Source organism: Chaetodon auriga, chromosome 5 (genome assembly GCF_051107435.1).
Source record: "Chaetodon auriga isolate fChaAug3 chromosome 5, fChaAug3.hap1, whole genome shotgun sequence".
Classification (NCBI taxonomy): domain Eukaryota; kingdom Metazoa; phylum Chordata; class Actinopteri; order Chaetodontiformes; family Chaetodontidae; genus Chaetodon; species Chaetodon auriga.
In genome coordinates this window covers 19562754-19590740 of record NC_135078.1, presented here as the reverse complement: position 1 = coordinate 19590740, position 27987 = coordinate 19562754, and the positions used below count along the sequence as shown (strand labels likewise).

The window sequence follows — 27987 nt, the reverse complement described above, 5'->3', positions numbered from 1 at the left end:
CTCTGAGCGAGAGCGGCAGCAGTTCGTCTGTGTTTGTCGTACCAGGACACGCAGCAGGTCAGCTTTTACAGCTTCCCTCATAACTACAAGTGTGTGTGTGTGTGTGTGTGTGTGTGTGTGTGGATTAAACGTGTAATTTATGAGCTTGAAGTGCTGAGTACTGGAATTCTCCACTGTACACTAAGGAGAGCACTACTACTACTTACTACTTGCTTTCTTAACACTCATAAACACACACACACACACACACACACAGTCACACACACAAGCCCACATACAGTATGCTGAGTCTCGGTACTTCCCCTTCCTCCATATTCACCCACCCAAACACACACACACACACACTCTCTCTCACACCAAGGTGAATTTTGTGCCGCCTCGTGCATTTCTCATTTCCTTTCCAATGACGTTTTTATTAAAAGATAAATTGTAGACGGAGCTCTGTGTAAAAAGGACATATTAATTCAGCTGTTGCTTAATTGCATCAGGGATTTAGACGTACTCTCCTGTCCAATTTGCTTGTACAATTCCCTGCAAAAGCCCTCAGCTTGCTCCTAATCTGCACACCAAGCAAGTGGGTTTTTTTTTTCCTTTTTTTCTTAAAAGACACTGGATTTATACTGGGATTAACAGAACGGGAGAGATGTAGCAACACTCCAGCTCTATCACTGAATTCAATTTAGCATATTTTCCTGTTTCTCTCACACCACCCTGAGCACGCCGGAGCACGTCTTCTGTTTCTGATGAAGCCCGTCACTTTTCTTTTTTATTTCTCTGTTTGCTGGACGTCTCATGCCCTCCCTAAAACACACACACACACACACACACACACACACACACACACACACACAGTGATGCTTCCATCACTTTTGGGAACCTTAGATAGACTTACATTCATTTCCTTGAGACATTTCTTGTCCCTAACCATAACCTAAGTCTTCACCCTAAAATGTTATGATTTACAACCCTGATTTAAAAATGCAAACTGTGTTTATGGGTTTACAAAGTGTTCCTGAGCCCATGTAGTAATACCCTTTATCCAATCATGTGCTCACAAAGTGGTGAACCTCGCTCCATCCTCACTTGTGAACGACTGAACCTTTCCAGGATGCCGCTTTCTTACCCAAACGTGATACTATCACCTGTTACCAATGAGCCTGTTTACCTGTGGAATGATCCAAACAGGTGTTTTTGGAGCGTTCCACATCTTTCCCAGTCTTGTTTGAAAGATGTTGCTGCTTCAAATTCAGGATAAGCATATATTTACGAAGATAAATTACATTGATGAGCTAAAACGTTTCAGTTGAGTTTATGTGAAAAAGGATTAGCAAACGATCACATTGTGTTTTATTGATGTTTTACAGCAGCTCACCTTTGTTGGAATCTGGGTTGTGTTTTAGGGGATCTGCGTTCTGTCCCCATAAGGAGGGCGAGTCCCCACATTGCGACTGTATAAACAGATATATGCCCCGCACACACACATGCACACATACACGTAACTTTTCAGTATATTCACTTACAGGAGCTTTGATGTGACATGACACTTTTTATTAATTACATTGTATCACGACAGACTGGTCCATGTTCAGAGAGAAATCATATCATTATCACCATCATGACCCACTACGACCATTTCCACCACGCAACTGTAACTGTACAAGTTCCCTCTGGTGTGTGTTTCTGTGTGTGCGCTGTACTGTACCAAATAACAACCTGCTTGCAAAGACAGACATTAGCTGCGTCAATCAGAGTATTTCCAGCTTTTAATTACCTTATGTGCTTTGCAGTACAGATGTTTCTTACATTTTGAGGAGCATTTTTAGGCATAGAAGTAACATTTTCCTACAGAAACCGTACAGTGCTTTGCCCTCTGTCCTATTTTTGAGACTTTTACAATCCAAATGTCCACAAAACATCCAAAATCCTCTGCTTTCTACCTCAGCGGCAGCAGCGAAAACCTTCTAAGCACAGAGACAAATAGCACAGAACCCAAAAAAAAACCTTACTGAAAAACAGATACTGTATATAGCAAATCGCAGTTTCATTTTTTTTCCTTTTATTTTTTGCAGAGAAGAAGTTTTTGTGGTATTACATTCTTCAGGGCGCCGGGCCTCCAGAAGCATCCAAGCACAAAGGTAATCTTAAAGATGACCTTTATGATATTTCAGCTCTATTAGCTTAGACTGTGATGTGAGGGGCTGTGAGAGAGAGGGGGGATTAAATGTGATATGGATCGTAACACACTCAAAGTCGTGATGTGCATCTGTATGTGGATTATGCTTCGGGTTGCTGAGTCACATGGTTTTCGCCCCCAAATCAGCCGAATATTCATGTTACAGTGAAGCAAGAGGCAAAAGAAAATAGCCATTAATATTGCTGATATACTTCGGTGAAACCCAGGCTTTAGTAAGTTGTGTCGAGCAGAAGGCTGATTTTTGGAGACATAAATAAAGCAATTGAGTGATTCCATAAATCTTAGCTGCCATAATACCAACCTCAGTCCAACACGACTGGGTAAAGTCATTTATCATGAATTGGTGAACAGGGACAACAAATCAATTACTGATTCCTCCGTTGAATCTCATTGCATTGGAGCTAGGATTTGGCTAGAATCTGAATCCCTCCAGACTCAGTCCGGCATCAATCAACCTTCTCCACACATACACACACATACACACACACACACACACACACACACACACACCACCGGGAGAATGAGCGAACACCGCTCTGCATCCCGGGGGCCGCTGGATGTCATTTTGTGTATTTGTGAGTCCCGTGTAGCCACCCGTTTCTCTGCCTGCACTTCTAAGACGAAGGAAAATAATACAATCTAGATACTGACGCAGTCTCGGACACAGCAGTTTGTGACGGCTTATTTCTTTCTGCAGCTTATTCACATTTGTACATGTATTTTTGTTCATTCCTCTCGCTGTTGTTTCCTTTACAAAAAGAAAAAGTAGCACTTCAAGACTATCACGTACGGTATAGGCAGCATAGAAGAGGAAAGTTGGTTGAATAGTCTATTTTACAGTAGGTCACTTGAAGAAGAGAGAGAGAAAGAGAGAAGTCTGTGATTGTCAGTCCCTCCTTTTCTGAGGTGTCCATTCACACAGCAGTCGTTGCTCTTCCTCCTTTTTTTTCCCCTTTGCTTGACCAACATGTTTGATCGGAGGCATCGGGCCGTTCTTCAGCCAGCATTAAAGTGTTACAGATCGCTCCCTGTGTTGTCTTCATCATGACAAACACCGATCTCACAGCCTCTTCCTATTGGTCAAAACATCACTGCTGTCCAACATGACACAGTTCATTATTAAAAAAACAAAACAAAAACAAAACAAAAAAAAAACAGGAAACACGACGGGTACGTACACACACAGTGCAGCCAGCTGGGACGTCGCTTCGACCTACTCTACCCTTATGTGTTTGTTCTTTGCCGTTTCGCTCACACACACAGGCCCTCACACACCCTGGCCCTCTGTTATTGTGTGGCAAGTTTTGAGTGCGCTCACTCAGTGCAAACTCTACTTGACTGTACAGCAGGGATGGATTTTGAGGGCCTCGTTAGCTGCCTTCTCAATGCTGCAGCCATTAACCCTCACATTCATGCCCTGACAGCTGACAATAGTCTTGCAGTATGTCAAAGTAAATCTACAAATGTGGCAGACTGGTGCAACATCCATCCCTGTTGTAGAGTACACCGTACATGAGTGCAGGCTGGGTAGCTGTTAAGAGGGAGCTTGACATAAAAGTAAACGCTCAACATTATCTTTACATATTTGCTAAAACATAATCAACTAAACCCGTGATCAGTTTCAGTCGGTTTGCGGTTGCAAAAGGCAACCTTAGATATAGAAAGAAATGTACAAAATGCTTCTTAATTTATAAATAATAATACTAGAAATCAATAAAATCAACATTTTCAAGTTCACAAACATCAATACCATCAAGTGCTGTTGGTAATAAACATATAAGACTTATATTTCCAGATTGATGTTTTACATCTAATTAAAATGGCTGTTAGAGAAACCGCAGTGATTATGACTCTTTAATATGTCTTTATAGAGTAAAATATGCTCCAGTAAAATGCCAAAACAAACATTAAATGTGTTTCCTTGCATGCATGTGAGCTGTTGTATATACAGTGTGTCTGTAAGCCTTTTGACCAGATATGAGCTGTATGCTGTGAGTGAAGTGGTCTCAATAATGGAGATATGTGGTTCATTATTGAGCGTATTTTCAGTGTGAGCTGTTGGTGGATTGCCAGTAAAATGAGTGTGTGTGCATGTGTGCGTGTGCATGTGTATGTGTGTGTGCACGTGTGTGTGTGTGTGTGTGTGTGTGTGTGGTGGAGGCCAGCCATAGGAATGTGAGTGTGAAGTTGAAGTTGTGGCTTATAGAACATCTGCAGTAATGATGGATGCTCACTTTCACTTTCTCCCTGAGGACGTTCACACACCCCCTCTTTACCCCCTTTTTTTCACTCCACTGTCTCCTCTCTCTCCTTCATCTTTCTCCACACGACCCATTCGAACCTTTTCACTCCCGACACCTCCTCCTTTCTACCCCATTGCTTCCGTTCAGAAGTCTCTCCCTTCCTCTCCATTTCTTCCCAATATGCACTATTACCTCTGCTCTCATTTCTCCTCTCCACTGCTCCTCACTCCAGGCCCCTCTCTCTGTTTTCTTCTCCTTCACCTCTCCTCTCCTCTCCTCTCCTCTCCATCCTTCCTTCACAGCCATAAAACAATAAGTCTTGAATGTCTGTGAGGAGACTGTGCTAATGGAGCCCATTAGGCTGTAATGAAATATACATTACACCATTACAGTGGACGAGGGCCTGGCTAAAGCACTGCACCGCTCAAATAATAAAACATGCACAATTCAATTTCCTTCTCGGCCCGTTTTGAGTGTCTTTCAGTGTGTGTATGTGTGTGTAGAGATGGAGGGCTGACGGGATAAGGTATACAGTGTGTTTGTGTGTGTGTGTGTGCGCGTGCGTCCCCTCCAGCACAGATGTGGTTTTCAAGGATGTCTGAGTGCTGAGAGCCTTGATGATTTAATATGGGTTGACCAAATGAACCACACCTTCTCCAGCGCCACCACCCACACATCTAACCGTGATCTGACCGCTCAAAAGCCAGCCTCCCTCAACAACCTTTACACCCTCCCTCGCCCCCCCCTCTTAAACGGCAACCTCACGACTGTCGGACAGCTGCGGACAAATTAATCAATTGACCTCCGACACGAGCGCTTGACATCACAAGTGAAGCATCTGTCACTTCGAGGGGGGGGCAGTGGTCATCATGTTACTGGTGGGCTTTGTGACCGTGCAGTCCAGGCCTGAGCAAAGTAAATATGGAACAGAAAACAGAGGCAAAACACAGTATGCAGACACGAGTGCATATTTCCTTATAATCACGGATATCAGTCTGTTGCAGAGATATTGTAGCTCCGTGCCAGATAGATCAAGCTTTTTTACATTTCTAGTATTCGGCATTCACAATTACAATATAGTAGAATACCTCAGCCATCCTCCTGAAGTATTTGTTCACCACAGCAGTTCAGTTCAGCTTCACCAGGCACTGTGTTGTTAGTGATTGTTGTTTTCTTTTTGAAATTAGCCAACCGGAGGTCATCTTTTGTCATGTGACAGGCAGAAAATCAGATTGTGTTACTTACTTTTTGTTGCGGTCAGTCTACTATGTGTGCACCAGTGTGTGTTAATCGTCACCTGTGTTTTTCACAGGCCGTGTTGGATGAATGCTGACATTAATACTCATGTACAGTTCGGAGAGACAGACAGAAAGACAGACAAAACAGACAGGGCGAGAGGGGGAAACACAGTGTCTTTATGGCTCCACATCGCCATTTCCTCTGAAACGTCGTACAGTCTCATATTTACACGCAAAGGATCGAAGCTTCCGGAAATCCCCCCCCCCCCCCCACGCTGCGCCTCCTTGAAGTTTCCGGATGTTGGAACGAGTCCTGTGGTCCGACAGGCAGCGAGGGGGATGAGTCACTAAATTTAAACGTCCCGTTAATCAGGTTTCATCAATTTAGCCCCATTTCAGTTTAAAGCGTTTGAAAAGAAGTGAGAAGCCTCCAAAGTTAAATCGCTCTCAGTAAATGTCTCTTCAGGAAGGAAGGAGGAGGGATGGAGTAGAGATGCACAAAGGAGAGAAAATTGGCAGGAAGGAAGGAAGGAAGGAAGGGAAGAGGCGAATGGGGATGGGGTGAGGAATTTTTTTGATTGCCTTTAAAAGTTTGATAATAGCTTCACATCCTGTACAGCGGCACCCCGCACGCACGCGCTCGCACGAGCATCGCACACGTCACTCACAGGTGTCACCGTGTCCACCCTGACAAACACACACATGCATACGACCTCAAATACGCACACACACTTAGATACAGTAACCACCTCCACCCAAACACACACATCCGTAATGCTCCTCCGTCCTCGTCCCGTGTTCAGCCCAGTATATCCAGGTAAACAGGTGAGGCCTTGGCCAGGTTGAGGAGCAGACCGTGGATTTCTTTGATGTTGAGTCTCATGTGTGGCTCCCGCTGCCAGCAGCCCAGCATCAGGTCGTACACTTCTTTAGGGCAGGTCCTGGGGCGCTGCAGCACCCTGCCCTGGGTTATACACTCTATCACCTGCAGAGAAGAGAGACAGACAGGCATGGAGGTTAGCGTCCGCTGGAGCTTCGGCCCCTCTGTTACAAAACAAACAAACGAAAAGGAATTCGTCCTCCAGTGAAAATGATGGAGCTCCCGCTTGGCGAAGTCGTCCCACCTCACTGCGGAGGCATGCTGTGAAAATGTCACTGTGAATAAATTATTTACTCAGGCGATGAAGTTAGACGACAGTGACTGGAATCCCATTTCTAAAGAAAGAGGAAATTTGGTGTTTTGGCACATGTATGAAATTTTTAAAAAATGCAGATTTTAGCTTTAAATCTACTTTAGAAACCCAAACTTCTATACACCGTTTGCAATAAAGGAGTTCATCATTCTCTGGCAGCGGTTTGGAAAACATCTATACGGTTAATAGTCTGTGATATAATTAAGCTTTTTATAATTTCCTCAACCATTAAATACACCCTGCTGTGCGCGTGGAGTGAATATCAAATGGCTTCTATTAAGCTCCAAAAAACAGCTTGCAAATTGCTATATATCCATTTCAAAAGACGTAATAATAAATGCAAGATTATCTTTCAATATCTCTAAATTATTAAGACCGCAGTTTATAAGAGTGTCAGCCGTTACTTAGTTACTCCTCCTCATTTTGTGATTATCAGCTTGCGAGGGTGAATAAATAATGAATATCTCATTTTGGAACAAAACTCCATATCCTGTAAAAGATATCTGAGCGTCGGATTTGGGTCAGAAGGTGAACAAACTGCGAATCGAGACAGATTTAATAGATGTAAATGGGACAAGAAGACCATGTAGGAGGCTAAAGGTTAATTTTGGATGTAACCAGAGTGAGTCAGGAGAAAAGGGGCGGGGGGGGGGGCTGGTGACATCAGAGCTGAGGTCACCCTCAGGTTGCCGAGGTTAAGGTGAAGGGTTGAAGGGCTCTGGTTCGCTTTTCTTTCTCGGAAACTGGGTCAAGACCCTGAGTGTAAAAGGGAATATTTGAACGATTTATTAAGTATTCAGAAGAAACCGTCAGTGGTTAACTTGTTTTTTTTTTTCAGCTGATACAGAAAAGCTCCTCTTTATCTACACTTAAAGGCTCCGAAGACATTTTGGGTTGGCTCTGTGTTGAATACAGTAGATCCAATTGAGGGATTTGGTATCCCTATCTGTCAGTAATCTCATGTAATCTCGGAGCTTTCTCGGGCTGAAATGATTTAGTCAATCAACAGACAATTAACCCCTTCATATTTTCCCCTTTTGCTGGTTTGCTGAAATCATCTCATTCTGCATTTTACCAGCTTGTTCCAGCTCTTCACTGAAGCTACGTGATGTTTCCACCGAGTGAAAGCTTCACTCATAAAAAATGTTTTCTTCAACACTCACTGAAAACGTTCAAGATTTATCATTTTGACACATTTCCCCCGAGATTCAGCCTGATGCATTTTCCACTGGAAGTTACAAATGAATTCTGTGGGTTTAAGAAATGTTTGGCTGCACAGCATGAGTCCGTTTGGACCAATCAGCACGCAGGCTGCTGCTTGTTAAAGGGCTTAAATGTCAATCAAGCACAGATGCTGTCAAATGTGATTTGCTTTATATAATTGTTAATGTAAAATCTTTGGTTTATGTCTGAAGATGTCACCTTGGGCTTTAGGGATTTGGCTTTTCTCATTATTTTTGCATGTTTTTACAGAAAATTCCTCAGTTAATCAAGAGAACAATCTTCAGGGTAACTAATTATGAACTTAATGGTCGGTTGCAGCACTACAGTTTAATATTTAAGATAAGACAGAACTTAAATCATCCAGAGGGAATTGGTTGTGCAGCATGTTGTAGTACAAAGTAGGAAGGAGTGCAAACATACAGTATCAATAAAGGTGCAAGCAAGAAAATATCCAGCTCTGTCTCCTTGAACTCATCATGCATGTACACTGACAGCCTATTTCATTTCCAGTCTTTGTATTTTGTATATAAAGGTATATTTCTACTAGGCAGGGTTGAAATATCAATAAGCACATATCCAAAATCCACACTGTACACAATGCCAAAAACACAAAATGTGGAAATCCTCATTTTTGTGGCTGTGTCACTGTATGCTGAATCTAAAAAGTGCTTCAGGAACAGACTAAAAACAGAACTCAGTGTGATCCATTACAAGAAATATGGAACATTTTGTGTGAGCCCATTTGGAAAAACAGGGTTTAAAAAATTCCTTTCCTCTCAAAACACGAGATACATCTGCTGGCTGCGAGCTCTCCAGCTCTGTGGCGGAACTCACGATTAATTCAAGACACGACGAAATGACAAACAACTTACTGAGTTTCTAAACGATTTGTCTTAGCTGTATGTCATGAGATGACTCAGGCCAGAGGCTTCACACGATGTACGACCAGGAGAAACGGATCAAATGTTTAGTTTTATTTCTAACTGAAGGGCTGTTTTCTCATAACCAGAGGCTGCAACATCCTGTTTGCCATCACTTATTAAGCTGCAGGTGCTTCCATGGTAACATTTACATAAAGCGACGCCGTTTTGTGCTTTTGACTTGGGCTCTTTTTGTTCAGACTGCACATTGATGCCTGTCGATGCCTGTTCACAGCATCCTCTATGGCTGACTCTGCCCTTGAGTTCAGATGTGGAAGGAAAACAATAATTTAGATTAAGTGTGATTCTGTACCTCGTTATTGGAGAGCTGGTACCAAGGCTGTTTTCCATAGGTGAAGATCTCCCAGAGAACGACTCCTAGACTCCAAACATCGCTCTCTGTGGTGAACTTTCTGTACATGATGCTTTCAGGGGGCATCCAACGGATTGGCAGCATGGTGTGACCTCCGACCTTTGAACACAACACACACACACACACAGACAAAGAAAGAGAGAGAGTAAAGTCAGAATAGTGTACAGTGAACGTAAGAAAGAAAATCTCAGAGAGTGGTTAAGCATCTTCAGCGTCATCAGACGTGCGCTCTGTAGTCAGTTCTACTCTGTTCTGCAACATCATGCATTTCGAATGCACGGTCACGCAGCTTTCCACATTCCTCACAAGGCTTCACTGGAGAATTTCAATACATTTTCAAGTAGCGCTGCAAACATTTCACCCCTCAAAACTGCTGCCTGAGGCATTTCAGTCAGTGAGGTTTGATGGTACGGCGCAGCAGATTGCATCATCTCCATGACTGTGGCACACCTCCCCTCTGATCACTGTGTCATTTCATTTCACTGAAGGATGGTGAGAAAGCACGGCTTCACGGGCGTATGCCACCGAGCTCACAAGGAACGCACTCATCAATTAACCACTGATCACAATTAGAGGATCAATGTGAAAAATAAAAAATAAATCGATTAAAAAAAGCTGCTGGAAATGTACGTTATCAGATGTATGAGTCAGTTTGTGTGGGTCAGCTCGATATCAGCAGCATTATGAATAAATATGATAAACTACAGCAGTATGGAGGCTGCGCAGTCCTCGTGTCCCATGTGAGTGGAATTTAATTCATTAAAATATTATTTAATTAGACCTTAAACTGTGGCATCAAACAGCACAGGAAGCTCCACACAGGAACTCACAGGCGGACGTTTGGCCACTTCATTGAGCTCCAGTCTGAGCCTGTTTGATCGGTGTATTCATTCACTGTTTCTCCTCTTCAGAAACACTGAAAGTTCGTCTCTGTCTCTCTCAGACTGAAGAAAAACTTTTCAGCAAAGTGACAAAAGGTGACGGAGCCCCTCAGTCATCGAAACTAACATGCAGTGGTGTGTTTCGATAGAAGCTTTGTTGAGCTCTCTAAAGTTAGATATGCCAGTGCTTGAGTTATTAACCTGCTCCAAGTGAAAGTGAATGAAGCCTAACCCTGTGTACTGATGTCGCCCTCCTTTATATTGCGCCTCCCCTATCCCCTTACTCCTCCTCCGAACATGAATCTACCGACCGATCTGCGCTCCATCGCTCCGCACAGATAGCACAATCCATTTACTGAGGTTTATGCCTGTTATTAATGGCTTGGCACCCACACTTGGCCTGTTTCTTTGTTAGTCAGTGGGTTATTTAATGGAGTAATAAAATGTGCACGGTCACATAGATAGCCATCAGGTTGGCTGGTACGCCTGGGGAAACATATCTGCCTACATCTCTGCAGCTCTTACTCTTCATGAGCAGGCCCTCGTTATGCTCCCTGTAATGTATGTCTTGTGGCTGGTTTCTCGCTTCTTATTTGCATTTCTCTTTCTGTCTCTGTCAAATTCAGACAGTACTGGTATGGCCATAATGGAGTACAGCATTACCAAAGCAGTGTGGTACAAGGGTGACAATGTCAGAATGATAATACAGAAAACAATAAAAAAAAAAACAGCAAGCAGTATGTGCATTATGTTATATATACCCCAACACACTACACAGCGCCATTTGTTTGTCTACAACATACAGAATTATAATGCTCTGTTCATAAATGCCTCTATAGTGTCTGTAAAACACATTTTTTTGTGGCAGAGATCACTGTCTTATTCACTGCTGCCTTTATAATAGATCCTCCATAGTGACTACGAGACATTATGGTTCACCTCGCCTTGTTGAAATGTTGCGCCGCTCAAATCAGTTCTTAGCGAGAGAGTAGTTTCTACTAAATATTTACACCCACAAACTGGCGGGTGTGAGTGTCGTGTAACTAAATTAAGCGACATTAACATAAGCTAATGTTAACTTAGCATGCTAAGTAGTAAATGAGGTAATGGACGCACAAAATACTGGTTAGTAGTGATATGAACTGGCTGTTGTAACCAGGCAGTTGTGATGCCTACACCTGACCAGACTGCAGCTGTTTCACAGGTGGTTATACGTTTTAGTATGACGACGAGCAGGAAGGCTCTGTGCATCGCTGGGATGACAACGTGTTGGACAGCTTTCGCTTTCGCACAAATCTGACACTCGGGACACTATACAATAAATAGATAGTGATAAATATTACATTAATGACACTGAGAGGGATTTCAGACGCAGCCGTTGGTTGTTATGTGCTGTTCTTCTCAACATGTCGTTTTCGGACTGTATTTACTCTCTGATGTGTCTGAACCTGCTCATTACATTAGTCTTTTTGTTTTATTCATCACGGCTGATCATTTCCCCTGATGGTCTGAAATATTAATACTGGTCTCTTGAACTGCTGGGCTACATTTTTTCATGTTTGTTAACTGCCTGTGTGAGCGCTGCGCTTCCACAGAGCTGGAGAGGGGAAAGGAGAAGGGTCGTCTTTTCAAAAAGGCTCCAACGAGGCTGAACTGAGAGAGGAAGGAAAACAAATGAAGGAGCGGGGAGGTGAAGCCTCAGATTAAATCTTCTCGTCAGGGAGCGGGAGAGTCACGTTCACAGTCACAGAGTTACAGCAGAAATCTTTGAATTTTCCAGCTTTCTCGCTGAGCTACAGACGGCGTATCTCTCTCTGTCTCCAGCTCTGTTTTCTCTTTGCCGTCAGTCGCTTCGTTGTCAGGCTTTGTCTCCTGTGCTGTTCCCTCCTCTCTCTCTCTGTCTCTGTCTCTGTCTGTCTCACTCATTCTCACCTTCCATCACCACCTGTCTGTCTCGCTCCCTCTCTGTCTTATAAATATGCATCATTTCAGCTGAACCACTGAGCGTCCAGGAAAGCCTCGAAAAAAAAAAAAAAGAGTAAAACTAAAGCCGAGGAGGGCTGTGGGATTTCTGTAGTGACCTCCTGGAGGCTGCGGCACACATGGCAACCGGACCAGTTGAAAAAGAAAGCATTATGGGATGTGGTGAAGGAGGGGCCTGTGTGACGAACTCCGCCTACTCTTTGTTACACAGGAAGCCTACCTTAATTGCCCTCTGTGTTGCTATGGAAACAAAAACTCTTTCCAAGAACGCTGGCATCCATATATGTGTGTGCACGTGCCTGTGTGTGTGTGCGCGCGTGTGCATGTGTGTGGTGTGTTGGCTTTATTTTTTTCCCTGGAGATCAGAGCTCACTCTCCTGGCAGGCTCAGAGGCAGCGCGCTGGTTTACATACAGGTTTACACAACATGCTGATGTTTATTTTAGTGATGCTGGCACTCATATCAAATGAAGGTCCAGCCAAAAAAAAAAAAAAAAAAGACTCCTTACAATACTTGCAGTATTTTATTTTCCATGGAGGTGCTGGTTATGAAACGAGAACTTGGTTCATTACTTGTGTTCAGCTGGCATTTGAAGCAGGGTTTAATTAATTAATGCTGCAGCATTCTTTTAAATAACAGCATTGTCTGCTGTAGATTCAGTTTATCACACTACTGACTGAAGTATTCATAACACGCTGAAAAGCTGAACTCACGTTCATGACTTTGCTTTTCTAAATGTTGGAAAAAGCACACAAAGAAAAACAAATGTACATTATTATGAGTTCACATTGTGTTGAAAAATGATTCATTGAGCGAAGAAACAATGATATAATACATTTATATAATTAACTAACCCTAACACACATTTCATGGCGAACAGAAACTTATAGAAAATCTTATCAATGAACTTTAAAAAATTGTGAAATTCATGTGTTGGCTACGTTTCACAGGTAAAATGTACAAAATAGGATGAATTCACATCCTTTGATTTGATTTGCTTTCTTGTTTTTCTGCCCACTTATAAGTTTGTGTGTGTTTTTATGTACCGTTTACATAAAGCTACTTCCAATAATAATAGTGATAGAAAAGCTACAATAGGATTATATAAATTATAACAATTCTACAGAATATTATGTCAGTTTTTAGTTTTAGAATAATTTTTTTTACAGTTGTGTGCAAAGAGAAATGGTTCTCCATATACTTGTCACACACACGCACACGCACACACACAGAGGTGTTTTGTCTGTCAACATGCACACACTCTCCTGCACAGATAACTGCTCCATTCTGGCCTCTCCAGGTGCTCCATTAAGATGCTGTTTGTCTGTCTGCTGGTGGGGACCCAGAGATGGGTTGTCTTTTTTTTTTTTTTTAAAGCAGCACACCAGCCCAATCACTCTGCAGGGATTGTTTAGCTCTGCTTTGTTGACAGTGTTTTTCTACAGTCAGTGTCGGCAGCCTAAATCATTCAACTTCAGAACCGAAGCAGACGTTTAATTTACTTTCATCATACACATTTGGGCATGAAATCCATTTGGGGAGAAAAGGAGTAAATGTTGTTGTACACACGCACACACACACACACACACACACGCACAAAACTCAAGGCTGTAGGTTTGAATGGAGGCATCCTGTCGATCATCTGAGGTGTCAGATTCATTGTGTAACTGTGGACCCAATGACGTCACCACAGCCCCTTCAGTCCTACGCCTCTGCTTCTGTTTCCCTACACACACACACACACACACACAAGCAGTGGGGGTGCTCCAATTCCTCTATGACTCATCTTTGCAACTGTCTGACGCAAGAGCATGACTGGGTCCCTACACCCCCCCACCAATCGCCACCCCCCCACACATACACTCCTCTCTGTCTCCTGGATGCTGAAACATGGCAGGATCCCTGTGTTTTACCTCCCACCACGCTGTGCCACTCCTCGGCTTTGCTGTGCTCCTCTCGGTCCTTTCCTGTCATCCCTTGCTGTTGTTTCTCTCTCTGTCTCTGATAGCCTGCTCTGTGGCTGTCTCAAGCTGCAGTATGTGTTTGTATGTAGCACCTGTACGCTGTAAACACGCTGCATGCTCGCCTGCAGACCTCTCCTCTCCTGCCTCAGCGTGCGTGTGTTCGCGTATCGCTCTATTACTGCATTTTCTCCTTTTGTACATTTATTCGTGTCTTGTTCTCTCCCTCCTTGGCCTCCCACCCTTTTCCCTCCATCTCTCTTCTCCAGCTCTTTCCCTCCTTTCATCTCTTTGCCACCCTCCGTCTCCCACACTTCCATCCCTCTCCGTCTCCCCCTCTCTTTGCCTCGCACTGCCTCAGCATACTAAACAGAAGTTCTCTGATTACTTTTCTTCCTGAGAAACGTTGGATACAACTCCGAGGATCGTCGCCACTGCCTTCGCCCGTTGCCATGACTACAGCCTAGGCGCTTAGCTTTATTGAGGAGGGGTGAAAGGAAGGAGGAGGAGGAGGAGGAGGAGGAGGAGGGGGCAGGCTGCTGTGTGTCATCACACAGATAGTACAAAAGAAAGCCACAGACCTTAATCTTTCCTGTTTGCATCTTTAATTTGATGCCATACATAACTTATTATCCCAAATTTTAATCTAAACAATGTTCTGGAAAAGATCAATGAATAGTCAGTGTGCACAATAGTCAGTGTGCTTAGAGTACAGATTGATTGGGGCCATGGAGACTTTGTATTTCTGGCCATTTTAACGCTGTGGTCTAGCTCTGGGGCCATGAAAGGTTTCCTGTATGTGGAGGAATGAAGAAAAGCACGATTAACAGTAAAATAGCAGAAAACAGGAATATTTGCTCTTTCTAATCATGAGAAACAGGAAAAATAAACCTGGAATTTTCTAACACTGGCATGCCACTCTTATGTATGCTTACATACAGAAATACATAAGAAGTATCTAAAAAATAAAATGCTAAGCTACGCATCCATCAAATGGCCTGTAGGTCAGTGGTGTTTGTGTGCGGGTTACTGTTAGGATTTTGTCCTAAATAGAGATTTTTCTTGTCATTGAATGGATGCTTCTTCCTTCTTTCCCTCCTTCTCCCTCTGAGCTCTCTTTCACTGTCACTCATGTCAGTTTGTCACAGCGGACGGGAGAAAGGGCAGGACAAATGGACAGTCGCCATCAGTCAGTCAGGACCATTTATTAGATTTCAGCCTTTTGGAAAGGTGACAGTTTGCTGTATGGAAGGAAAAAAAACACACACTGTCTCAGCTGTCTCTTGTACCCCTGAGTTGTCTTGACACTCATAGCAGAGCTGCTAAATGTCCCTGCAACACACACACACACACACCTTTCTTTCATAGATTCCTCTTCCTTTTCTCAGAGTAGTCCTCTCTACACTGTCCCTGAGACAGGTGCGTCTTACGTCCCACTGACCTGCACTGTGAATACACCTGTTGTATTTGGTGCTGAATGCATGTTTGCTGCGACCCTGTAGTCTGTGTTATATATGTTAGTGCAGTGCCAGTTGACAACATGCTCAGAATGGACCAGCTTCTTGGCCTCCGGTGATGCTATGAGCTTTCTCGAGAACAGCTCATCCAAACAACTTCACACTTCAGACTGTGCTTCACTGAGTCCTGATGTACACCTGCCATGACACAGCTGTGTCCTGAAGCAATGCTGGAGTATATGTGTCATTTGGCTGCAAAAATGCAAAAATATTATGGCTTCAGTGTCTATGGTGAGCCCATGGACGGTCCATGGGTGGATATTTCAAGCAAAAGTAGCACTCAGCTTACTAAATGCTGGCCGATTTGGGCTCAGGCTATTTCCAGGAACAAAGCGTTCATTCCTCATTCTGAAGGTTACATCGCTGATGCTTGGATTGTTTGTGTTTAGCAAAACAAAGTAGCAAACTTTACTACAATCTAACATCTCCAAACTCATCTCTTCATCAGTTCTTGAACGTACTGCAGTGAGCGAGCTCTACCCAGCATGCAGTTCAGCAGTGTAACAGGTGATAGACGCTCAATACACTATACAGTCTATACTTCTGGCAGGACACTACTAATAGCTTTGTCCCACAGATCTCAAGAGCGTGCACTCGGTTGATGAAAACAATCACAGGACTGACATGAATACAGACTGAAAGACCGAGTTTTTTGTTCCATGCAGATTCTATCACGCTCAAAATATTTGAATAAAAAAACTGTTTTTAATGCTGTGCTTCACAGTTCGATTGACACCACGAAAAAATATTTTCAGACTAATCAGACCTAGAAACATCCCCATGTTTGTTTCATTGAATCACATTTTACAGCTCTTTGGTGTGGTTTTACATCTCTCAGAAGAGATCCAATAGATTTCGGATGCTTCATTTCACAGTCACAAACATTTTCAGACAACTGATTTTCAACGTGTGTCTTGAAACAGCCTCCAGGTTTATAAATTTAATATTTCATGGACCAAATCCCCAGCAAAGAAAATAGGATACACACATCACAGAAGTATTGTGAGAGAAAATATAACCCTCATGTATTATACAAGAGTTTGTTTGGAGTGCTAAAATAACAATCAATAAAATAAAACTAGTCTTATAATATGAATATTTTTTAATATTAATGTTATTAGCCTGTCCTCCAAAACCCACCATATTTCATAAATATGGATTCTTTTGGGGAGTTTCTGACTCCTAAATTCCTAAATTTCAAACCAACATCTGCTTATAAAAGAAGAGTGGGTAAAAACTTTACAACGACTTGCGCTTATTGGCCCTCTGTGGCAGAAAATGCTGCAGTAATTATCCAAACGAGCAGCCCTTATTTCACAGTAGACCTAACAAAGCATGCTGCTTATCCTCCCTCCCCTTTATATTTGCATCACAGTGAGCTGCACATACGTTTAATTTCACTACGCTGAGTTTAGTTGACCTACCACAGCAAGCATCTGACTTGAACTGTGCCGGAGTCCGTCTGTCATGCCCATGCAGGGGAGGAGCAGAGAGGGACCCATGCAGCAGGGAGAGGGGAGGCAAAAAGAAGGGCCAGAAAAGATATCGACACATACACCTACCCTGTAGTAGTCAGTGCTGTAGACGTCTCTGGACATGCCAAAGTCTCCAATCTTTACCAGCAGGTTCTCACCCACCAGGCAGTTCCTGTTAGACAACAAACGCAAACTAAGTACACAGCTAGAAACATCAAGAGACAGAAAAGAGCAGCCTTCACTCATTATTTAAGACAAAATTGATCATTATGGTGAACATTTTTGGAATAGTTCTGCCGTGTCTCTGTCTTTATTGCGTGCGAATCATTCACTCAGTGTGGAAATCCATCACAAACTGTACATATCTGACTGTTTTCATGGCTACTTTCAGCTGCTATTTGCCACATACTGTATAGCTTTTTATCACAGTCATCAAGCTGGCCCCTATGATGGGACTGAATCAGTTTGTGCATTTTTGAATTATGTCCAAATAACACAGTTTGCCGGCTGTAGTCTAATCTCGTGCAGAAAGCTCAGACAACCAAAGGAAACATAATTCATTAACAGTATTTTAATACCTTTGCAGAAAAAGCTCAGAAGCATGTTTCTACTTTGTCATAATCTGTATTCCACAAAAAGGTAGAAGGATCTGAATGAATTTCCTTGAATGTGACGGCTTTGAGAGTGAAATCCAGTAAATGACAAACCTGGTGGCCAGGTCGCGGTGCACAAAGTGCTGTGATGCCAGGTAGACCATGCCAGATGCTATCTGCTGGGCGATGTGCAGCATCTGAGACTGGGTCAGCTCCACAGGTCTGGTGGTCTGGCCCTCCGCCATCAGAACTGCATCTGGACCGTGAGCCCTGTGAGGAAACAGGTGGAAAGTAGTCATGTGAGCCTGCTTATTGTTTGTTGCCTGTGCAGCGTTGCTAGCTATCGACCTTGTATTATAAACCATATGAAAGAATACATCTGGAGCTCGAAGAGAACATTTATATTAAGATTAAGATGGATTTTTTTTTTTTCAAATAGCAGATTAAATGCAAATTCTTCACTAAACAGCTGCCATTTTGATGGGATTTTTAAAAAAGCGCCGTGCCTGAGGAACTTGTTGAGGTCTCCATGTTTCATGTACTCGAACACCATGATGAGAGGGTCGCTCTCCACGCAGACTCCATAGAAAGTGACAATGTGTTCATGCTGAAGGTTGGTCAGCAGCTCGGCCTCACGGTGGAAGTCCTTCCTGGCATTTTCACTGGCCTCTTTAAGTGTCTGCACACACACACACACACACACACACACACAGAAGTGACATTTTAATAAACTGACAAATGAAAAACTCAGACGTTATGACACGTGCGCCATTGCCAATTAGTCATTTTCACAGTCACCCAGACTGCTCCAATTTATTTGGCTGAAGTCCACTAAAGAAAAAAAAATGTAAGTGTCTTGCCTTGTAAAAGTGAGTTACAGCAACTAGGCACACAAAGTGTGAAATTACTGGCACCGAGCAAGGACTGTTACAATGGCAGCGCAGGAATAAATGGAGACATTTTATATTAATGCAAGCCATTACGAAGTATGGCACTGTTTACATTCATTACGCTGCCTGGTTCCTTTTGAAACTAATCATTGTCTTGTTTCCACGAATCAGGAAATGTGTCGGGGAGGTTGTGTAACACAAGCATCTGCGACAGAGACAGAAAAAGAGTGTGTGTGGAAGGGGGTGGGGGTGCGGGGGGGCAGGAAATGAAAGAGATACAAGGTCTGCATTCATTTCACATCAAAAAAAGAAAAATATAGATTCCTCTTGTCATACATGAATAATTTATTGCCTTCCTACAGTATATGATATGGATATATGTTCGCTTTCCAACTTGTGTGTGTGTGTGTGTTTGCATGTCTGTCTGTGTACTAACAGATAGAAGCTCCTGTTACAAATGTAGTTTTAAAGGACACGGAGAAGTCACAAAGAAAGCTCAGGAAGAAGGAAATGACCCGCGACCTTGCTGCTGTAACGCTGACATACCAGAAAATGAGACGGACTATAACTCCACCCACCCACAATCAACCAATCATGTATCATGAGAAAAAAGCTTGGTCATGTACATTACAGGATGTAATGCGATGCTGCTATGATGGTTATATGGTGGTTTATTACCGTATGGATACAGTATGAAAGGCCACGCTCCAGATCTCAGTTTAAACTCGATATGGGACACGTGTGGGAAACCTGGGCTGACTTCCCTCTGCTGAGCTCTCGCACGCTGAGAGTAACGACCTGTCATAGTTAGACCTGTCAGTTTCAGCTTGTGTGGCTGCATTTGTTGTTAAAAGTAAGAGAGGCCCTCTGCTCCAGGATATGTGTGGTAATGATTACAAAAACATTAATACAGCCTTTCTAATGGCAATGAAACATCCCTTTAATCCCTTGAATTTTGTAACAATGGACTTTTGAACATTGCTAATCTGTTATGAATGTTAGATTAGTAGTCAATTGATTGGTCATCTTGATTAATTAAAAAGCTAAAAAGACAAAGCTTGCGTCGTACTGTGCGAGCGTGACCTCCAGTCCCAACCTGGCAACCCGGACTTGTTTGTAAATGTTATAACTTATCTGTAAAGTATTAGTAAATGGTTTATTAACTATAAATGGAGCCATTTAAATAATCAGGAATGCAAAATGTGATTCAAACAAAAAGAAAAACAAAATACTTTCTTTCCTGGCGAACACATGCAGTCCACCACTGGCCTCAGTCAACTAAATGAACTGTGCAGTGTGAGCTGCAGCAATCCTTCATCCATGGACTGAGCAAACCATACTCATGTTGAATTGAGGACAGTTAGAGAGCAGAGACTTTGCTGTGAGCCACAAACATCTAAGTGTGACGCTCTGAGTCTCTGAACTCAATGCTGCATTAATTCCCAGGCTAAAAGCCATAATATTGCTCTGTTAGTCATCCGGCATGCGCACACATTCAGGTCCCTTGACAAATAAAAAGCAATCAACAACCTCTAGCTCGGAAATGTAGTGACTCACTTTTACATGTGTGAAGGCAACATTATTGAAAGTGCTAGATGTTTATGACTGATGGCATGCCGTAGTGTACAGTAAGTGTGTGTGTAGAGGCCCATGTATATTTTTATGTGTATCTGTTAGTGTTAAAGTGAGCCAGTGTTTGATGACTCCTCAGTGTATACAGTAATATACAGCAACAGTAAAACTTGCTTCTGTATTATGGCTGACTGGCTGATTGATAGCTGACTCTAAATCCAGGACCATTAAGGTCTATTAGTGAGTGTAGGTTTTTGTGAGAGGGGAGAACATGTTTCGGTAATGCAGCATGCATGACAGAGTGCAACATAAGTACAGTATGCACATGAGGAACAGTGTGCTCTTAGGCAGGGGCAGGAGGGGGTATTTAAAGGAAAAGTGCACCTCAAAATACAACTCTGATTCCACTGTTATAAAGCATCAATACAATCAAACAACTTGTCATAATTTGATATTGTATAATTTGATAGTATCATGATTGGGTATGAAAAGGCTCAGTCGTTGGGGGGGCAGAGATGGAGCGAGGATTGCTAGTTTGTGAACACATGATTGTATAAAGCAGACAATCATGTCAGTGTGTAAAGTTTGGTTTTAGTTGTCAGAAATCTGTCTCTGAAATTTCTGCTTGTGCTGGTCCCAGCATTTTAAAAAAAGCATAAAAAAATGTAACGGTAACATCTCCTTCCAGAAATAATGTCTCAGTTGTTCTGGATTACCCAGAGACCTCATTTCCTTCTTTTCCACGAACATGGAACAGGTTCTGTTACAGTTCGTGCACCTCATTTTGAACCTCTTGAAGCATTTTGACCAAAAATAAATTGTTTCAGCACCTGAGTGGCCGGCTCACAGCCAGAACCACCTGAAATGTGAACCCTGACGACATCAGGGGATGTCTCGTATGCCACAGGTTGGAAAGAGTGGATGAAAAGGTCCATACATCTTGCATGTAGTAGTCTCCTACATCTTTTTATTTTCGCAGTGGGTCCATAACAACAGAACAAAAGCTTGCAGGTAATCAATGCAATCTGCCTGTTGTGCATTACGTAATGTCCTCTGTTGGATTGATTATAACGGTTCTGCTCAAACCTGGTGGAAACACAGGCTGGTTCACCAGAGAGCACCAACAGAACTGGTTCAGGAACTGGAGCTAATTTGGTGGAAAATGGATTATGAGCTGGGTTTCCATCCAAATGTATTGCAAAATGTAACCAAATTTTGAGAAAATTAGCAAAATAAAATGCAGCTGAATGTTTTTTTTTTTTTTTTTTTTTTTTTCCCCATCTACCATCTTTATGTGATTATTAGGAGTTGGGTCATCAAGACAAGTAATTCAAGTCGGAAACCGTTATGCCATTGCAGAAGAAGAGGGCGCAAGAAGACAAAGTTCAAAAGGTGAAAAAAAGTAGAAAACGAGGAAAAATGACACTTGTGTTTTTCATCTCTAAAATTGAGGAAGGTTACAACAACTTTGTGTGGAGTGATGAGGAGACATTTAATCTGCGGAAACAGCTTCTCCTTCCTCTTCCTCTTGGAGCAGAAACAGCTGATCAGTCATTGGAGTTAAATGTTCGCTGCGTCAGCTCACCTCTAGTATGAAACGACCTCCTGCCCCTCCTACCAAAGAAATGGCTCCTTGTAGTTTGCTTCCTAATTTGGGTGAACCAACCCTTTAATCAAGGAGAAGTGAAAGCATCTTCTCTTAGTTGATGCAGCATCAAGGGGGAGGACAAGACAAGCGGAGGGAAACAGTGAGTCACGCCAGCTGACAAAAAGACGAGGATGAGACGAGCAGGAAGAGTGCGCTATAAGCAGGTGGTACATTAGCTAATTGAAAAAAATCTGATGAACAGAGAGCGTTAAATCAATGCAGTGACTGTAATGATTAAATGATTCATCTGCATCCGTCCATGTGCCACCACACCTATTTTTTAGTGTAAGTTAAGTGCAGATTATATAATGTTTTACTAGATTTGACATGCAGTCAGCAACGCAGCATCTTGTTCTACAACCAAGAACTCTACTTCCTGGGATTTTCAGGTGCATATTTTTACAGAATGCTCAGACTGAGCTGAAGCTAAGCTGGCAGCAACCATCAGTGGGCCAGCAAGCGGTTTAGAGCTAAGCCGTAAGGAAACAGGAGGTGTAGGAAGAGAAAAGAAGGTGGAGGATTTGAGAAGCGGAAAGTAGCAGGAAGAAGAAGTGCAGAGGAGGGAGAAGGAGTGCTGCAGGTGAGAGGTGGAGGTGGAAGACCGCGGCAGTGGAGGGATGAAGGAGGGCAGGGAGAACGGAGGGTCTCTCACAGGTCATGTATTGTTAATGAGAAGTTCTTCACCAATCAGATCCTGTTTCACCGCAGACCAGGAGAGAAAGCATCCTTGATGGGGAGATGGATGGACGGATAGACGTGGTGGGAGGAAACCGTTCAATTTGACCCCGGAACACAGCGGTTTGAGTGTAATCCACCTTTTGCTTAAAGAGAAACTGTTGATAGCGACGGCTTGCTAACAGTAGCAGAGGAGGCAGCAGAGGAGGTGGCGAGCGCGCGGTCTGAACGCTGTACAGACAGCCGTACGAAGGATTTCATTTCAAAATGCCATGTATCCATTTCAGGAACATAAGATGATCTGCTGTAATCTTTTCAATATTTCGAATGAATTTCAGGTATCAGATCTTATTGCAAAACACAGTAGATAAAAGCAATAACTTCACCTTCAATGATGACATTATGAGCTTTATTTTGGTGCCACCAATCATTCTGAAGGAGACTGGATTTTCAAAATATCTAAGTTTGAAACCAGACTCCTCTTAAATTGAGATACCTTCTTTATAATGCAGACTGCGTGTTTTCACAGTCATTATGCTGCATAATTACCTTGACGGCCACCAGTATCTTCTCCTGGTCAGGCGAGAGGTTGTAACACTCAGCCAGGAAGACTTTTCCGAAGGCTCCCTCTCCCAGCTCTCTCTTCAGCACGATGTTGTGTCTCTTAATATGCTGGACGACTGTTGGAAAGACAGAAAAGACGAGGAAGAATCCATTTAAATTGTGGCCGTCGTGGTTTAGGATGTAGTTCACGCGAGGTCACAGAAACAAGATGCCTGATGTTGAGGCATTACGTCAAACAGACCTGAGTTGTTAAACTTTGATTAGACTCTGCGTCATCTTCATCAATCAGTTCAGCTCATGAGTGGTTTTATCTATCTGATTTTACCAAAGCAAAACTAACACACAAGTATTACTGATTTAAGCTGCTTCGTTAACATATAGCTCTTTTCTCAGGGGCATATTTTCTCCTCTTTATTACCTACAGTAAGTAAACTGTCAGATGGAGAATCATTACAGTATTTAATACTAGATATTTTTCTGTTGCAGAAATATTTTATCATCCATACATCTTGTGAATGCAACAGTAAAGCTAATCCACTGTTGTCATCCACTAATTTGATCCAGTTTTAACTGTGTTGTAAATCTCTCCCTGCCTTCTGCTCCCACAGTTGGATCAGAGCTGACAAACCTGCTTTCTGTTGCTAAGTAACTTGTGACTTCATGCCAGCTGATCTTAAGAAAATTTGGCATCTCACCATGGTGATGATGAAAGGTTTTATTCTACAGAATGATTAACAGCGTGGTGCCCTTACTATAACCCCGCTAAGCTATGACTTTACCACTGCGGGCCGCATTGTATGTGCAACTGTCTGCATGTGAGGCAACATGAATTATCCTGTAATACATGCACATGGGGGCTTCTTACACACACACACACACACACACACACACACACACACACACAGAGGACACCAAGAGCTGAGATTTATTGGTGATGTGATTAAGAGGCGCATTTGAAGAAAAGCTGTCCACTCAGAATATCACATTAAAGCCCAGCTAGACTCTCAGAAGCTGCATCGATCTACAGCGTAAGCTACTGAGGTCCACCTTAACCCAATATTGGACAGAGAGAGAGAGAGAGAGAGAGAGAGAGAGAAGAAACTCTCTCTCTCTAATGTAAAATGGCTATGTGGGGACAAAATGCAGGTCCCCATAATGTAACTCATTAAATTTTAGGGTGTAGACTTGGGTTAAGGTTAGGTTTAGGCCAGTAGTGGTTATGGTTGTGGTTAGGGTGAGTGTCCAGAAAATGACTGCAAGTCTATGTAACGTCCCCAACAGTGATGAAAACGTAATGTGTGTGTGTGTGTACATGTGTGTACTTCTAATTAGTTTTTCCAAATAAGAGTTCATTTGCAAACACAGATAAACAACATTCTCCAAATGAATAAACCAACACTCGATTCATTGATATTCCCCTGAGTGCACAATACAAAAACAAACCAAAACATGACTAAGGAAAAAAATTGATGGATATTGGAGTTTGCATGCTTGTGTCACATCCTCAGCTGTTAAGTCAAAGTTAGAGAAAGTCACAAGTCATGTCTTGTGCTACAGTTGACTTCGGTGTTTCAACCTGATGAAAATCTTTCTCCGAGTGCTTGAGAGGCTAAACATTGAGCTTTGTCACTGAACAGTCTGCAGATTTGCTCAGTACAGAGACATTTAAAATCCATTCATTAAAACGTTTCCTCGTTTGTTTACGGTGGCACCATAGAAACGTAATGTTAAAAAAGTCAGTGTTCTTGAAACTCAGTTGCAGTGGGTCACAGATGTCAGTGTACCCACAACTCCCCGTGCAGCAGCGGCAGCCGCATGCAATAAACCCACATCCCCACAAGACAGCCACCCACCACTTAAACAGCTAATAACCTCACCAAACCATTTCCTACTGTAGCTGTGTCATAAGTACTCACTAATGAAAACGCCTCGCACCACTTCTCCTTAATTAACACCCTCAAATAGCAGATAAACTGATGTGTGCAGACCAATCCTTCCCCTGTTGCTTTTTTTTTTTTGAAGATAGTGTTTTTCTCACAAAAAATTGTCTTTATTGTTAGATTTATGTCATTGCATTGAATTTTGCATTCACATATTCAATATTTTTCCATAATTGCCGCACATAGCAATCAAGAACTTTCAAAATTAAGTTATTTTATTTTTTCATGACCTCATATTGCTCATGAATTCGGCTTCCCAGCTGTCTGCCTTTGCCCGTTTTGCACTCCTTCTTCCACCCCGCTTTCAGTATTCAACTGTATCTCTATGTGCGGTGCTGCACATCACCCCTCTTCTCCTCAATCAGTATCCTTAATTAAGATCTACAGAAATATTATTTCCCATTTACCAAACTTTGCACTCTTATTCTCTGATGTTTTTCTTAATTAGTACCCGTTTTCCATGCTTATCGTATTCGCTCATTTTCCCTCATTTAGCATCGCTCCATCCAGTCTCATTATCTTACTCTCACTTTCCTTCTTTAGCATCCCTCTGTTCCATCATTCATTTCTCCCTATTGCCATTCCCCTCAGCTGCTAAACTTATCACTTTTTAATCAACACCCTTCAAACATTAGCATCTCGGCACATGTTCTTCCCCATTCTGTTGCTCCATCAGTCTTTTTCCATCACTTGTTTGTGACAGCGCTTACAACATTAACATCAAGAGGGATAATATTTCCCATCAACCACCTCCTCTCCCATCTTTTTCCATCTGTCCATTTCCTTCGTCATCCAGTCGCTTCACATTCTCCCTGTGCAGCAATAATTATTGCCTGTTTGCCATCTGCCTCTTCTTCCATGCTTTGAAAACAGGACCTTCAAGCCTTTTCTCCATCAAATTCCTCATGCGATTAATGTCATGACTCTTTTCCTTTTCTTTTCCACTACACCTCCCTCTAGTCAGCCACCACTACCCTCCTCCTGTCAGGGGGTGTAGCTAATTGTGACCTAAATTTTCATAAGCTCAATGTGTAAGGGTGTGTGTGTGTGCGTGTGTGTGTGTGTGTGAGAATGGGTGTTTTCATGTTGTGTACGCACGTGTTGACTTACGAATAACATTTTCCTGAACAATGTTAATCCTCATTCCCTAGATACAGAAAAATATCTGCTGGGATGGAAATGGTGGAAAAATTGAGAGGTGCTCTATAATCAGCCAAGAGGAAGGAGTAACATAACAAAGACGACGAACGAAACATTTCTGCCTTCAGGGTGCAGGGCTGGAGTTACTTGACATTGAGGTCAAGTCCGCTGCATTTTCCCTCAGAGTTCTGGCACATTTTTTAAACCTTGAATGTGTTTACGATGCATTCAGATCCTTTACTTGAAGTAAAAGTAATACAGCAGTGTGAAAAAGTGCAAAGTAAAATAAATTAATTTCAGCAAAACTTACTTAAAATACCAAAAATAAAAACATTAATGAAGAAAAATGGCCCCTGTGAGTGGTTTACTATCACATCTGATGCTTTTGAATGAATATTACTGCTGTGTTAATGTGTATGTTGCATTTTACTGCTGTAATTGCTAATGTTGAGCTAATTTGAACAACTTTATGTAGTTTTGGGCAGTTTGATTGACAGCAGTGATAAGGGGTCATTGTATGTTTGTAGTGTTGCTGTCCTGTTGGAAACTCATATCTCTAAAACGTCCACATATCATAAGTTCAGAAAAACAGTTTTCAGCATTCTCCAGCTAATCCAACTTTAGTTTTAAATGCTTTATTTCACTTAAGAAGCAGGAGAAATTTCTGAACCAATAAAGAAACACTTCATCAGTTCCAGTTAATCTGAAAAATCACCAGATTTGGAAGAAGATGGTTTTCACTGGAGAGCGAGGTGATGAAACATTGTAACAGTAAAGAAAAACTAACGTTACAAAAAGTTAAATTTTTGCCTGTGAAATCTGGAAGTAGAAAGGGAAAGTACAAGTAACATGAATTTGTACTTCAGTACAGTACTTGAGTAAATGTACATAGTTACATTCCAACACTGTACTGAAAAATTTGATGTTTTGGTGATATTAGTAGTCACTTTCATGCCACTGTTAGATTTATATCACTCTCATGTAAATATGTAGCTAGCGTTAGTAGCCAGTTAGCTTAGCTCAACGCAAAGATTGGAAACAGCTAGCCAGCTTGTTTTTGTGCCTGGCCAAAATAAAGGTCTGGCATAAAACTCATTCAAATGAGCATGTGTCGTTTAGATCTTTATGCTAAGCTAAGTAGCTGCTGGGAGTAACTTCATATTTACATGCAGGCTTGAGAGTGGTGTTAATCTTTTCATCCAACTCTCAGCAAGGAAGCAAATAAATGCATTTCCAAAATGTCAAAACTATTCCTTTAAAGCCAATCAAATAATGAACACATTTAAATACAGCATTTAGAAGACTGACTAAATGTAACCTTTAACGTTTCAGTTCAGTTTAAAGCAGCAATCAAACGTGAACACCTAACCAAACAAATTAAAGACAAAAAGAATCCAAATAATTAAAAGGAAAATTAGAGACTTTCTGGAGGGTTTCTGGATGAGCTTGCTGGTGAGATGTGGATTCATGACCTCATTATAGCCCTGCTCCAGTTACTTGACATGCATGCTAACAAACTGTATATGTAATATACAGGAAACAAAGTCCAGGGGTGTTGACTGTAACTCTTTAATAATCCATGTGACACACTTTCCCACATTGCTAACTCCTCTGATGTTATTATTGTTAATGAGGTGTTCACTTCGGAGGTAAGAGGCACGACTGAAGCATTTGCAACACAGCTAACAGTCCCCATAATTACACACGGATCCATCATCTCTGCAGAGTTTGTGCTGCCAAGAGGAGACCTGTGCCATCTTTTA

The 27987-nt window shown here is 42.2% G+C and overlaps 1 protein-coding gene across 2 annotated transcripts in view; it reads right to left on the bottom strand.

Moving 5' to 3' along the window:
* Positions 1-1526: 1526 nt before the first annotated feature.
* Positions 1527-27987, bottom strand: part of ntrk2a (neurotrophic tyrosine kinase, receptor, type 2a) — an 80467-nt gene continuing 54006 nt past the window's right edge. The window contains exons 15-20 of one of the 2 annotated variants that reach the window (XM_076731392.1): positions 23130-23260; positions 18302-18474; positions 17910-18065; positions 17284-17374; positions 9326-9484; positions 1527-6660 (exon numbers count right to left, since the gene is read on the bottom strand). In XM_076731392.1, coding sequence (XP_076587507.1) covers positions 6475-6660; positions 9326-9484; positions 17284-17374; positions 17910-18065; positions 18302-18474; positions 23130-23260 — 896 coding nt within the window. In that variant the 3' untranslated portion in view covers positions 1527-6474. The remainder of the gene's footprint in view (positions 6661-9325; positions 9485-17283; positions 17375-17909; positions 18066-18301; positions 18475-23129; positions 23261-27987) is intronic. The other variant, XM_076731393.1, reaches the window with a different exon arrangement.